The sequence below is a fragment of the Podarcis erhardii genome (genome assembly GCF_964252035.2).
Source record: "Podarcis erhardii genome assembly, chromosome: Z".
NCBI classification, from domain to species: domain Eukaryota; kingdom Metazoa; phylum Chordata; class Lepidosauria; order Squamata; family Lacertidae; genus Podarcis; species Podarcis erhardii.
The window spans coordinates 47,493,160-47,508,842 of record NC_138504.1 but is presented as its reverse complement, the minus strand read 5'-3'; the positions used below and the strand labels follow the sequence as shown (position 1 = coordinate 47,508,842).

The following is a 15,683-nucleotide window of genomic DNA, read 5'->3' as shown; positions in this document are numbered from 1 at the left end:
ATGAACTAGAATTTATGAACCAGTGGCAAACCATAGTTTTAAGGCTTGCTAGCAACACTGGCTTGTCAGATAGGAGCAAACCTTGATGCTGCGTTTGGACATTGTGGGAAGCCAAACTTAACTGTGGCTTCCTGGGTTGCTTTTCTGACATGTAGCAGAGGAGAAGCACACTAGGTGTGGTTGGACAGCTGAGACCAGCACACCAGCAACCAGCAGCCCTTGCTTATCATGACATATGAACATGGCTGGTAGTGGCTACATCTCAGAACAGAGCAGCTGCTTTTCCTATGGAGGGTCCTCAGTACAATCTCTGTTTAAGAGGATCTCAGATGCAAAGGCCAGGAGAGAGCCTCTGCCCAAGAACTTATTTCTATAGAGAAACTTTCAGACCTGTGAGCCTCCTCCTGAAGTGGCAAAGCCCAGACACAGGCTGACCACCTCAGGAAAACCAGTCAGACCCACACTTTCTGGGCACAGGACAAGTGGAAATGTGGGTGAGACATTGCTTTCCTCTTGCCCTGTGTGGTTTAGCCTTTGCCCTTCTGCTTTCCCCCAGGATACCTGCTCCCTATTGCTAAATAAAAGCAAATGTCAATCTGGAGAAAACCCAATAGACATTTGCACCAATTCTGTAGTAAAGATTTGAGTTTTTCTAGGGGAAAGCGGTGGGGAAAGCAGAACTGTGGATGAGCCCTAAGTTTGTGCAGTGAACTCACTTTTGTCAGCAAACCAGGTTCCCATTCATTCATTCATTCATTAAAAACAGGCGGGCTAATACAGCCAATTGTATTTGAAGACATGACAAAAGCATGCAAAAACAATGCTACTCTCAGCCCACATGGTGCAGATCAGATGGCTGAGCTTGCAGAGACTAAGGCAGCAGTGGAGCAATCTGGCAGGCACAGACACCCCCTGGTTGTAAGAAAGAAGGCAGGCAGGCAGGCAGGTGGAGGCTGGCCGAGGGCAAGCTGAGATGAGTAGGGTGATGCCCCTTTCACCTTGATGCACCAGCCTCCACTGACACTCACGTAATGCAGCTAGAGTAACGCTGCAAGGCATGCTCCTACTGGCAAGATGGAATACAGTGTATTTGGACTGTCAAAATGTGTCCTATCACTATTCAAATGACATGTAAGGCCAATCAGAAGGCATGAGAGTCGACTCCAGGTTTGAGGGGATCCCACGGCAAAGGGGACCCTTCTGTGGGGGGGGGGCACCAGGGCTGGCTGGCGTATGGGAGGCAGAGTGTGGTAGCAGTGCAGCCCAAATGTGTCCACCACCAAATCCAATCCACCATTGGATTCCTGACAGTGCCTCTGATGTAACATCGCAATGGGATGTTGTGCAAAATTTATACCGCAGCTGTTGGTCACCTGGTGCTGTTTGCGGGTACCATGAAAGATGGGGTGGGGTGGGCATAACAGGTGTTGATGGGCTCCATTGCAGACCTGAAGCTGAGTCAGGCCAAAGGGGTCTCATGTAGTCCAACATCCTGTTCTCACAGGGCCCATCCAGATCCCCCTTCTGAGAAGCACTCAAGAAGCAACTCAAGTGCAACAGCATCCTCTCCACTTGTGATTCCCAGCAATTGGTGTTCAGAAGCTTACTGCCTCCAATAGTGGAGGGAGAACACAGCTACCATGGATAGCTGTCATTACTAGCCTTATCCTCCATGAATTGCTCTAACCCCATCCAAGTTTTGCAGCCATTGCTACATCATAATTCATGCACCACTTTTGTTTGTCCTGAAGAGCCCAACATTCAACTTCACTGGTTGGCCCTGAGTCCTAGCATTGTGAGGAAGCCAGAGAGAAACTCCCTCTCCACACTATGCAGAATCTTCTGCACCTCTATCACGCCTCTCTTGCTCGCCTCAATCAAGCTGCAGTCCTCGTTCTTCAGTTGTTCCTCTTACTCTCCTCTCAAATCCCTTTCTAAAACCAAGTTGGTGGACATAACATCTTGTAGCTAGACAGAAAGGGAGGTTAAATAAGAAGACCTGAAGGATAATAATAGAGCCCACTAGATCAGGCCAACAGCCCACCTAGTCCAGCATCCTACTATCAGAGTGGCCAACAACAGGAAGCCCCCAAAAAAGGTCCTGAACACAAGAGCACTCTCCTCCGCAGTTGCAATTGCCAGCAACTGGTATTCAGAGACCTAAACTCAAAGACCTATCCCTCAATTCCAGTTTGTGTCAGCTGGTCTGTGAATTGGGCCGAAAGAGCAATAAGGCAGACCAAGTCAGGGAAAGAGTAAGAGGATTCACTTACCAGCTGCCATCCTGAAAAATTCTGGGACAAAGAGTTCTTCTGCCTGGAAGACAACAACAACAAAGGGCTCAGTTAGGCTGAAGGCTGCAGAGCTTGGCAAAGGCCACCCCAAAAGCACTTGGTTGAGATCCTTGAGGAAGCTTCAGTCTCCTTTTTCGCAACTGAGGGGAGCAAAATTTCAGTCAGCTCCCAGCTCGGCCTAGTCTGCAAAACATCAAGATGCTGCTGCTTTGCTCCTTAACCTTTTCCCTTACTGAGCAACCTCCTTCACTCTTTCTCTGTTCTCCTGTGAGATAAATGGAGGGGAGGGGAGGGAGAGAAGAAAGTACCACATCAACAGCACAGGTGGAAGGGCAGGAGAACCTTTTTCATCCCAAGGGCCACACTTCTTTCTAGGCAACCTTCCAGGGGCCACGTGGGAGTGGTTAGCAAGGCCAGAGGCAAAATTGGCAGAGCAATTGATATCAATTTTACTTTTGCACATAGGTTGGTTTCTGCACCCATCCATGCCTCCCTCCCTATCCTCCATCCAGAGGCACAAAAGGAGTACAAAGACACCCCCCAGTCAGGCAAGGCTGTTCCCAACGCTAAGCAGGGCCAGTGAGAGGTGTGGCTGGCAGAGACAGGGGATATGATCCAGAAGAGTTAAGAGGGCCAGAAGTGAAGGACCACATTCATCCTTTGGGCCTGAGGTTCCTCACCCCTGTGGTGGGGGAAGAAGCTGTCCTATTACAGATTGTCTACACAAACACACTCTTGGGACTTGGTGCGTCAACCCAAGCAACCATTTGCTGGCTCTGCTTCAGATCAGAGGCCAGAGCTGGAGAAGATGGTTGATGCCCCAGAGGTTCTTCCTTTAACCCACGGCATTTCTCAAACTTGGGTCTCCAGCTGTTGTTGGACTACAACCCCCATCATCCTTACTTAGCAGGACCCAGTGGTCAGGGATGATGGGAGTTGTAGTCCAACAACAGCTGGAGACCCAAGTTTGAGAAACACTGCTCTGACACATGCCATCTTCCACCCCACCAAAGATCCAGGATTAGAGATCCTAGCCTGGGACATGTGCAGACTTCCTGCCTCAGAGGAGCAAACCCAAAGCAGCATGTCTCCAACAATGGTGGCCAGCTTTGAAAGGCAAACAGGCAAGGCACCCACCGGTCTGGTTGCAGCTTCTGAGAGAACACAACAGCCCTACACAAACATATCTAGGAGAAGCAGGGAAGGGGAAACGGTTGCACCACAATGGGGATTGCAGATGCCTTAGGATGGAGTTCCCGTGGCAACAATTACCTGGCAGCGTTGCTGCCACCGTCAGTCGCCAGGAGACGGAGAGCAAAGCAGAGCCAGCCAAACAGAGAAGATAAAGGCAGACATTCAGTTCCACAGGTGGAAAGCAGAAAGAGAAAGAAAGCAAGGCGACATAAGAGAGGGGCAGGGAACATTTTGTTCCACAGTTGGTGAGAGTTGGAGCACAGCAACATCTGGAGGGCCACGGGTTAGCTGCCCCTGGAGTAGAACATGCTGGGCTGGGTGGACAAATAGTTTGACCTGCTGTGAAGCAGTTTCCCAGGTAACTGGTATCAAGTTCAAACTTTTAGCATCTTTATTTAATAGGCTCTGAGGTTGAGGGAGTGGGAAAGACCAATGCCTAAGAAAGGTGTGGGGAACTTGTGGCTCTCCAGCCGTGGTTGGGCTTGAACTCCCATCTGCCCTGGGCAATGTGGCAGGGATGATGGGGGCTATATTCAGACACCAGAAGGAGCACAGGGTCCTCACTCCTGGTAATACTATGGAGAGTGGCTGCCAATCAGAGTCCTAACCTCTAAAACAGCATGTGCATAAACAGGGATGTGGGACTTGTGGCTGGACCACAGCGCTCACCATCTCTGACCATTGGCCATGTTGGATAGGGTTGATTAACTTTGTAGTCCAAAAAAATCTTTGAAGAGCATGGGGGTTTGAGTGTGTTTGTGTGTGTGTGTTGGACTTAAGACCTGGACAGACTCAGTTCCAAATCCCCATGAAGCCCACTGGAAGACTCAATTGCCACCCCCCAGCCTAGGCTAGCCTACAAGGCTACTGTAATGACAAAATAAAAATAAAAATGTGTGTGGTGCTCTGAGCACTTTGGAGAAAAAGCTGGGATACGTTACTGTGGTGTCTCTTAACCTGAAGCCTTGCTGTGGTTGCCTTGGAGAGCAGCTGCAATTGCTTCATATTTAATGGAGGGAGGACAGCTTGGATTACACCACAAGTTCAAGTCCCCAGGACCATGAATGCCTCCCCTCCAACAGATGAAAATAGAGACACATACCACAAAGCACTGCCAAAAACCTCCCCTGCTCCCACACCAGCAGTGTTGCATCCTTTTTTGGCGCATGGCAGGGGCAGGATGCTCAGGGCCAACAGAATCCCCTCCACTAGACCAACCCTCGCCTGCTTCTGGGCATGGGTGCATGGGGGCCAGAGGGCGCACGGAGCCCATGTACCAGCTCAGCCCTGGCCGCCCATGCAGGGAGGAGTATGCCCAGTCAATGTGGCCCTGGGCAGGCAAATCCCCACCCCAACACTGGCCAGGTGGCCATTCAGCAAGGGGGCCAGGGATGCGAAGGCCAGGCCAGCCAGGCCAGGCTCCGGGGCTCACAGGACGGGACAGGGATCCTTGTGTGGGGGTACCTGGCTCATGCCCCCTAAAAATCATGCATCCAGAGCTATGCCCCCTCCCCCCCCATGCTACGTCCCTGCTCTGTTCTTTTTTAATTAAGAAGCTTTCTGGTGCAAAAGTATAAACAGAAAACAGCTCAGCAGCAAAACAGCATTGCATTTCCCCCTCTTTTGTTACAAAGGGCAGATCCACACCGTAAGGGTGCTGGGAACTATAACTCTGTGAGGGGAAAACTACCGTCCCCATGATTCTTTGGGGAAGTCATGGGCTTTAAATGTGCTCTGCATGTGGTTAAAATATGTGGTTTGCATCTGCCCTTTTGAAGACAGCAAGAGAATACCCTTTCCCAATTCTTTTCTGCTGACATCAACAACTGCAAATTATAATGCTGGCTCCACAAGTCCGAACCTAGACATTAACCCCAACAATTTCTATTTGTGGTCTTTGCCCACTGTCACTATTTTGAGGAGGGGGGAGCTCATTGTATTCTATTCGCTCTCCCCCGCATGGAATAATAAATAAAGATACAGCCTAATACATTTCTGGTTTGGTTAGCCCCTTTGATCACACATTTTTGATAGGGAAGCTTTTCTGCTGCATTCCAAAGCTTTCTGCACCAACAATCTATGGAAAATGGCACACAGCACTTGCAATTTGGTGCAGTAACAAGTCTAGCTGCAACCAGCAAGCTCTTTTGACCCCACGTGTGTGTTGTCTTCCCAAAACATGAAGGAGCGTCTCCACCCCCATCGTTCTGCCCGGACACTGAGGTCCAGCACCGAGGGCCTTCTGGCAGTTCCCTCGCTGCGAGAAGCCAAGTTATAGGGAACCAGGCAGAGGGCCTTCTCAGTAGTGGCGCCCGCCCTGTGGAACGCCCTCCCACCAGATGTTAAAGAGACAAACAACAACAACTTTTAGAAGACATCTGAAGGCAGCCCTGTTTAGGGAAGCTTTTAATGTTTAATAGACTATTGTATTTTAATATTCTGTTGGAAGCCGCCCAGAGTGGCTGGGGAAACTCAGCCAGATTGGCGGGGTATAAATAATAAACTATTATTATTATTATTATTAAAAGCAAATATTTGTTTTGCACTTCTCACCATCATTTGCCTATTTGCAAGGGTTACTTCATTTGGCCCATGAGGCCATTTTCCCCAAGCCACTCTCACCTGCCCTATAACTGGCATCATACATGACATCAGGGATAGTAGGTAGGGCAGGTAAATATGCAGCTTGAAAGTAATTACCTGGGGACTTAGGCCTCACCCAACTTCCTTTTGTGCTGTGTTTCCAAGCACACGTCTGTGCTGTAAAGCACTGCGTCAGAGTGCTCCCCCCCCATGGCGCTTTCCCCATGGAAACCCATTCTTTACCGTTGAACTGGAACAAGCAGCAATCCACAGAAAATCCAAATTGTCATTTGTTCTGATTCACTGTTAAAGAGCAGGTTTTCATGGAGGAAATGCAAGGGAAAAGAAGAAGAAGAGCTCATGGACACAGTGCTTTACAGTGTGGACTGTGCCCAGAAAGGGGGAAAGCTAAGTGTAGACAAGCCTTTAACAGCATTTCTGATTGTTCCTTAGCATACTGTATTTGTCACTTTTTAAAATTTGGTGCTGGGATTGGTTCCATTCAGGAGCTCCTGAATGGAGTTTCCAAGTGGAGTTCATCCCTGCCTAAAATGCAGTTCACGGTTGGTAGCAATGAGCCGATCGCCACTGACGGCACACTCCTTTTCTGCATCCACCCCACACAATTCACTGTTTTAATGTCTATATTCAGAGCACAAGAAAAGCCTTCTGAATCAAGTCCAGGGCCTGCTAGTCAAACACCCTGTTCCCAAAGTGGCCAACCAGATGCTACAAGGTGAACCCCAATAGCAGGACCTGAACACAACAGCATACCCATCAACTGCCCTGGAAAAACCGGGACTTCCCATTTTTCCCCAGGTGAGCAAGGCAGCCATTTTGGGTACCCTGCTTTCGCATGATTTCTGGCCAAGATCTCACCCCCCAAAAAAGTAGGAATTTGGGGGTCTCGTTCACTGCCCCAAAATGTGTGTTTTTGGGTGCCATGACTTTTTTCACATCTGTGATTTTGTGCAGGTCTCGTGCATCACGCAGGATTTCAGACCTGGAAGGTGATGTCCCAGATTTGGGCAGCATCACACTGGAGGTTATGCAACAGCGCTCTCCAACAGTGGAGGCAGAACACAGCCATTATGGCTGGTAGCAATTGATACCCCTATGAGAATTCCTCTGTTGTTGTTTAGTCATTTAGTCGTGTCCAACTCTTTGTGACCACCTGGACCAGAGCACGCCAGGCCCTCCTGTCTTCCACTGCCTCCCACAGCTTGGTCAACCATCTCGTCCTCTGTCATCCCCTTCTCCTTGTGCCCTCCATCTTTCCCAGCATCAGGGTCTTTTCCAGGGAGTCTTAGAATAATCTGCTCCTAATACTATTCTAGTTGGTGGTCATAGTGCATCTTGTGGGCGTGAATTTCATAGTTAAACTAGGCACCCTATGAAGAATTTCTCTTCTTTTTCTCTTTCCTGAATCTTCCACCAACATTATAGCTTCATTATTTGTTCCCAGGTTCTAGTATTATGAGGGAGGGAGAAAAATGTACCCCTATCTACTTTCTCCAAACCACACATAATTTTATGCACATCTGTCGCATGCTCCCATTGTTGGGGGCAAGGGACAAAGCCCTGAGGAACAGCAAAAGCTAGCAACTCATGCCAAGCTTCCCCCCACCCTTTTAATAAGGCATCCTAGTGATTAACAAGATTAAGTGGCAACTCTAGCAATAGATAGGAGCCAAAAGGGTAAGTATGTTTCTGAGCACAATTCAAAGTGTTGGTGCTGACCTTTAAAGCCCTAAACGGCCTTAGTCCAGTTTACCTGAAGGAACGTCTCCACCCCCATCATTCAGCCTGGACACTGAGATCCAGCGCCGAGGGCCTTCTGGTGGTTCCCTAACTGCGAGAAGCCAAGTTACAGGAAACCAGGCAGAGGGCCTTCTCAGTAGTGGCACCGGCCCTGTGGAACGCCCTCCCATCAGATGTCAAAGAGAAGAACAACTACCAGACTTTTAGAAGACATCTGAAGGCAGCCCTGTTTAGGGAAGCTTCTAATGTTTAATAGGTTATTGCATTTTAATATTCTGTTGGAAGCCACCCAGAGTGGCTGGGGAAACCCAGCCAGATGGGCCGGGTATAAATAATAAATTATTATTATTATTATTATTATTATTATTATTAGGGGCCATCATTCACAGTCCTTTCTCCCTCTCTGTCTTCCTGTATTCCAGGGATACACTTTATATGATTTGGAGAACAAATACCTCATGCAGCAACAAAAATTCAAACTTCTGTCTCTAAAAAGCACGGTGTCTGACAATGCCTTCCTGCTAAGGCTCGGCTCTCTTATTAGCTTGTCTCTGTTTTGTTTGCATTCAGGGTAAGACACGGGATTTGAAAACTGGAATTAAATAGCAGCTTCAGGCACTGATTACCACTGGGGAAATGGTACGATGGGGGCAATGATTCAAATGTCTCTCCCCCCAGGGGTTAAAATACGTACTCTCTTTCATACAAACACAAACAGTGTTTATGAAGCATAAGCCAGAGCGCTCCAGGAGCCCTGTTGCACCCAGCCTCCCAAAAAAACCCTTCTGTCTAGGAAGTCTGACTTCAGTCTCTAGCTCTGCAAGTCACTAATATTTCTGGCCTCAGTCCTCTATCTGTAAAATGGGAATGCCCTGAGGGGGAACACTATACAATAGATAGTTTTGCTGGCAAACACATGGCCACACCTCATTCCTGCACCAAAGTAACAGCCTTGCTTTTGGGAAGAGTCTCAAAGGAGCAGGCACTGAAAATAGACCTGTGGTTCTTTGCAAAGATCACTGCGACCCACCTCACTGGTCTGACTGAAGAGGGACGGAGTGGGGTCCAGTTACACTCCGCAACAGACACACCTAATAAGGCCAGATGACCTTGAGGTTTTGCTGGCTTCAGAGTTCTAAGTATGGGGCACCCATAATAAATCTCAGAGGGGTCACATCCTTGCAATGGAGAAGACACACTGGTAGTGTACAGCAAAGTGGAGATTTTTCTAAAGTTAAAAATGACCTGTGCATATGGATGGATGGATGGATCTATCTATATCTGGCCCATGTCAATTCTGCATGTGCTCATTCACAATGTGTTCAGTCTCATTTCCACATTAAAAAAAATGAATGGAAAAAGCATATCTAAATATGTTAGTTAATTAAGTAACCTGCTCTTCATTGATACAAATAGCAGGGCAGGAAAAAGAACACCACAAATTATAAACAACACACCATATGTGAGGTGTGTGTGTGCGTGTCAGTCACACACAGAGTGAGACACAGGCAGTGTCAAATAAACGAAGAAACTATAAGCAACAAAGTGACAGGCAATAATCAGACAATAAACAACACAAAACACATATATAAATACCGTACATGGGGCAGCAGCCCTGTTCACTTCACTCACCATTTTCTCTCCACATTCTCTCTAGGGAATTTCTCTCCCTAGAGCTCCCCCTTCCCACCCCATGGGGTTGATATTGAATGATATACTGGTTCTGGACATGGAAGCTTCATAAAGCCATCGTGATTAAATGGCCACAGATAAATTGAGCATCTTCCATGAATTTGCCTCATTCGCCTTCTAAGCCATGTTTAACCGCATTTAAACACACACCTGCAGAGTCATTTGGAACATCCTCCTCCTCTATTATCCGGGGTTGCCAATGTAGTGCCCTCCATAAGTTGTTGGGACTACAACTCCCAACTTTCCACATTGGCTACCCCTGCTGTGCACACTACTAGCAAACTTATTGTCCAAGTGTCAGCCCACCTGCTTGTTCATCTACCCAATAGTGGGGTAGAGTGGCATCAGGTGATCAGAACCACAAGCACAGAGCCTTCCCATCGGCTGGTTCTTTTTAAATGGGAAGGAACCTGAGGCCCTTTGCCTACACAGCTCTGTAACTGAGTTAGGGGCCAACCGCATCTTGGTAAACCTTACAAGGTAGCTCTGAATCATTATTCCCATAATTGCTTGGAGACCATCTCCATGGTGAGGAACAGGAACTCTGCCTATCCTCAGAAGTGTGCTTGACTTTGTTATAAGCACCCACCGCTAACCCAATGGTAGGTTCAGAATAACACTCTGATATTATATATTATATAATATAACATATGCTTGGTAATATCCACAAATTGGCTCGCAGGGGGTTGGATTTGTCAGATGCAATTGCCTTGCACAAGCTGATGTTCTTCAGATATTTTGGCCTACAACACCTTTACATAGAATTATAGTTGGAACAGACCATGAGGTTCCCTGCATTGCGTGAATCTTTTGCCCAAAGTGGGTCTTTGAACCCACAACCTTGGGAATAAGAGTCACATACTCTACCAACTGAGCTATCCCCCAGCATCATACAACCATGCTGGCTGGAGTTGACAGTCAGACTCCAAAATGTAGGTCACCTCAAAATTTCCATAAAAACTGAGACCTCTAAATGGCCCTTCCTAACCCCCCCCCCAAAAAAAACATAGGGGGCTTGCAAGTGCCTTAGAGTACTTTGCAGTGCCTTGATTCACATGCCTTCCAAATCCCCACAACGGCTACCTTCAGGTGAACTGGAAAGCTGTTATTTGGGACACATGCTCCAAGACAGACACCTTGATGACTGGAGAAGTCTAACAACTGACACCTAATGTTCAAAGCTTACATCAGGGGTGGGGAGCCTCAAGCATGGGGGGGGGGAGGGAGGAAAGCAAATTTAGCCTTCCAGGCTGCTGTATTTGACCCTTAGGACTCCAGCCAAGCCATGCCCCCACGCCAGCGGCTACATTCCTCACAGGTCTTGCTCTGCACCTTCCCTGAGTGTTTTTGATTAGTTGCAATATATCCTTGAACGCTGACAGTGACTCTTGCCTGCCGGAGTGGTGGTGCCCATCTTTGAATGTGTGTACAAACACCTGACTTTGGAGTGGGTGGAGCACAGCCTACAGTACAAAGTTTAAGAGTCATACTGGTTTCTCCACCCACTTTGGCTTTGGTCCCGCCCACAAGGGGATGATGCCCTTAGGCTTCAAAAGAGCCAGATCATCTTAGACTGGCTCAGGGGTACCAATATTGAACAAAATATTTTTTGGGGGGGTGGGAAGGTAAGCCCTGTCCTGTATAATCTATCACATGATGTGTTGTACGCATGCCATTTGAATGGCAATACCCATCGACTTTGGAGGGCCCCAGCCCCCTCAAATATTTTAGAGGGGGGGACAAAGCCCTCTCGGCCCCTAGGAGTTGACTCCTATGGACTGGCTATAATGGGCCAGCCCACCACTGAACAAAATGCTGTGGCAAGGAAGTTCTTCCTTGATTTTAATTTACCATTTGCCCAATAATAAATGTTGGAAATGTAATGAGAATGAAGGTACCTTTTATCACCTATGGTGGACCTGCCCGAGGGTGAAAGCATAAATTGGATAAATTGACTAAAGGGTTGCTAAAAATTTTTAAAATAGGGATGCAGCGAAAGGGAGGTAAGGGGAAGTCGATTGAAAGAAGTTACAAGAAAATAAGATTATGAATTTATTTATGTTTGATTTGTTTATGTTTGTTTGTATTCTGTGATGTGTCTGTTTTTTTTTAATTATGTGTTTTAAAAACTGAATAAAAATTTTAATTATGTGTTTTAAAAACTGAATAAAAATCTTTCTCAAGCTCTGGGAGGAAGACCTTTCATTGCCTCCAGACAGCCCCCCAATCTTAAACAACTCCTAACCCACAATAATGCTATAACCAGACTTAACACGGACACTGGCACCAGAGCCTGCAATAAACCCAGATGCCAACTTTGCTGCCACATACACCCGGACAACACCATTACTGGCCCCAACAACATCACACATACCATCTCGGGACTATTTAATTGCTCATCGTCTAACATTGTGTATGCCATAAAATGCCAACAGTGTCCTTCAGCTCTCTATATTGGACAAACAGGCCAGACCTTACGCCAAAGAATAAACGGACATAAATCCGACATCAGGAACCACAAGACAGAAAAACCAGTAGGAGAACACTTCAATCTCCCAGGACATTCTATACAAGATCTCAAAGTAGCTGTTCTATTACAAAGGAATTTCAGAAATAGACTGGAAAGAGAAGCTGCTGAATTGCAACTTATCACCAAACTTAAAACTATGGAGAGACCTGGTTTGAACAAAGACATTGGATTCTTATCTCATTATACATGACAAAGCCATTTTTCACCTTCTCACCCCTTGCTTTTTCCTGTTAGACCTATTGCAGTCGTTAAGAGTCGTCAACAGGCTCATCGCAGCTATCTGCCAATCACCCATTCCCACCACCCTTCTGAGTAATACCCCTCCCCACCTTCTCACTATATAGAAAGGTCCGGTGACTTCTGTTTCAGTGTATCTGAAGAAGTGTGCATGCACACGAAAGCTCATACCTAGAACTAACTCAGTTGGTCTTTAAGGTGCTACTGGAAGGAATTTTTTTATTTTATTTTGTTTTGACCATGGCAGACCAACACGGCTACCTATCTGTAACTGAATAAAAATTATTATATATATAAAAAAAGGAAGTTCTTCCTTGATTTATGCACTTAAATCAGCCTTGGGTGGATTTTGTGGAGCAGTCAGGAATTTTACACACACACACACACACACACACACACACACACACCCCTTCTCAGAAATGGGTTTCACCATTAGCTTCTCACTTTCCCCCAAAAGGTTTCGGTTTGGTTGCAACAGCCTGTCATGCCAAGCCTTTGGCACCTTAATTTGAAATGGCTGAATGCAAAGTTGGTTCTCTTTGGAGGAAACCCACTGAAATTGATGGACATGACTACTCAGTGGAATTTAGTTGGATGAAAGGCATGTGTGTGTGTGTGTACACACACGTGCACACACACACACACTTTTTTAAAACAACAACCACTCTACAGGTGGCAATAATAATAATATAATAATAATAATTTATTATTTATATCCCGCCCATCTTGCTGGGTTTCCCCAGCCACTCTGGGCGGCTTCCAACAGAATATTAAAATACCATAGTCTATTAAACATTAAAAGCTTCCCTTTTCCCACACACCCAGGAGGAAAGCATATTTCTAATATGATGCTACGGCACATGAGCGCACCATCAGAAAACAATTCAGCACTTTTCTTCTTTCAAGCTATTATTTGTTTATCTTTAACCATAGCCAGTTGCCATATCCAAGGTCAAACTCTTTGTTCAACTAATCCTGGAAGCAGCATTGACTATGGACTCTTGCTTGTAGCTGTTCTCCAAGGTCTGGGGTGGGCAGGGTTTTCCACCTGTTGCTCCTGGGTCCTTCCAGCTGCAGATGATGGAAACTGCAAAGCAGGTGCTCTACTACTCAGCTACATTATGGACACAGAGAACTGCCCTACACCAGCTCAGGCTATTTGCCTGCCCACCCTCTATCCTGGGGACTGACAAGATAACACCAGCTCCCACCATGGTCCGGGATGATGAGTGATGTAGCCCAGAAGCATCTGGTTGCCACTAGTGTGCACTGGGGCCGGTAGGGCAGAAGATAAGGCCAACAGTAAGTGGTACCACATCCAATAGCTGGTGGAGCCAACTAATTTTGGTTTTGTTCCCATTCTCCCTGCTGTGTTCTACAAGGAACAACTCTGAGAAGGAAGAAGCTGGCAGGCAGGGCTACCCCCTCGGCTGAATAATGATGAGGATGTAAGTAAGAAAGCAGGTGGCTGACAACAGACTGAGGCTGATGGAGCAGTACCTTGTTCAGCCTAATGGACCAGCCTCTGCCATCTTGGTATCCTCCAAGAGGCAGCTGTTTTGCAAGGACCTGGACCAGGGAGCCTTCTCCTGTCCTTTCACCCGGAGACGACAACATATAAACTCTGGAGGTTCTGCGTACAAAGCAACTGCTCTCCTGTTGGGTTATTGTAACCAGTCAAGCTTTCTTGTACAAACGCACACCTCAAGTGCATTTGCACATCCTGAGCAGCAAAACTCCACATACCTGTTATAGGTATGTAAACAGAAATTCCATGTTCACCTGCAGGTTCCCAGCTTGCAAAGCACACCACTTTCTTTCCTCCCACTCTTGCTGGCTCTTTTCAGTCTAGCATTTCAATAAGCTACAAACACTGGCTGCAGCTCCCCCCCCCCGCCCCCCCCCCGCCCGAAGTTTCTTAGCAACTAGCAAAGCGATTCAACATTTCCAGCCAGACTCCGGTAAAAAAAACCAGAGCGTGCCTTTCACAGGGATCTCCCTGTGGCTGGAGGTGTGAGGCTGGCCAATGGGGGGGGGGAGCGCATACACACACTGCGATTTCTCTTAATGGCATGACTTTGTGGGGGGTGGGGTGGATATCCCAGCGATGCAAGATGGAAGGTAGACTGACCTTGAGCGAATTAACAGGGGAGATTCCTGATTATCCCAGACGCACAACCCAAGCAAGACATGGGTGTTTGTATTACACACACCAGCGCCACCACAACAGCAACACGCACGACTGACAAACCAGCCAGAGGGATCAAATTCTGAAAAGCGCACAGCACTGCATTGTTCCATTGTTACTTGTCTGCAAGCACACTGAGCTGAAAAGGGACTTAGCAGCCAATCCAGGGTTGCACCTTTCTACTGAATCCCTTACTACAACTACGACGACAGAGACCATGAGCAACATAATGAAAATATCTGTCCTGCTTCCTCGATCTGCCGGGTGGTACCCAATGAATGAAAACAATAAAAACAAGAATTGCAGCGTGCTTTCCCTGGCTGCATTAAGCGATTTGCGTGGGGGGGGGGGGCGGTGTGTCCTTTCCCCCAGAAGCCCTGCCCCAACAAAAGATCCGTACGTACCTCTCAGCGCTGGGGTGCAGGGGGACAAGAAAGGGGGGTCGAGGGAGACGAGGGCTCTTTCTCGCCAGCAGCCTGCCCCTGCATGGGATATCCAGCTATTTTTACCACTCTATATACACGGCTGCCAGGCGCGTGGCATGCTGGGAGCGGGGGGGGGGGACACTCTCGCTGCCTGACACGGTTTGCGACGGAGGACACCCGATGCCCGGAGACCTGAGCTGCATAGAAATGCTATGGGGATGACGGGGGGGGGGGGCATAGCTGTCAACCTTCCCCTTTTTTGCGGGAAATTCGCTTATTCCAGCGCCACTTCCCGCCGCTATCCCGGATTGTTAGATATCCCGTAGACTGTCCCCAGGACAGGTGAGGCTGCTGGTCCCTTATTTTCGAGGCTGCTGATCCCTTATTTTCAAATCTGGAAATGACAGCTATGGGGGGGGGCACACAAAAAGAGTGGCAAGGAAACCGCAAGAAGGTGCAGGATAGCGAAAGGGATAAGCAGATAAGGAAGCGAAACTCTCCCTGAGTTTTCTATGTCATCACAATGACAAGAAAGGTATGGGGGGGAAACCATTATCAAATTAATGTGTTATTATATCTATCTGGGTTTTGGGGTGTGTGTTTTTAAAAAAGAATGCTGTCTGAGATCCTCTTCACTGGAGATGCTGGATCTTTATTTACACTTCGATTTGTTTGGTTTTATTGACAATCTTTATAACTATGTTATGGGTAAGGGAGCCTTTTTTGCTACCTGTCCCGACCTCCGTGGGCTGACTTTGACAGGTGAGTGGAACATCCCA

At 47.4% G+C, this 15,683-nt stretch overlaps 1 protein-coding gene across 3 annotated transcripts in view; it reads right to left on the bottom strand.

Annotated features, from left to right (window-relative positions):
- AK1 (adenylate kinase 1) overlaps window positions 1-15,683 on the bottom strand; it is a 51,449-nt gene that overhangs the window by 15,967 nt on the left and 19,799 nt on the right. For 2 of the 3 annotated variants that reach the window (XM_081847647.1, XM_081847648.1), the window contains exon 9: window positions 2,274-2,316. In XM_081847647.1, coding sequence (XP_081703773.1) covers window positions 2,274-2,316 — 43 coding nt within the window. Of the gene's footprint in view, window positions 1-2,273; window positions 2,317-14,883; window positions 15,027-15,683 lie in introns of those variants that run through there. The other variant, XM_081847650.1, reaches the window with a different exon arrangement.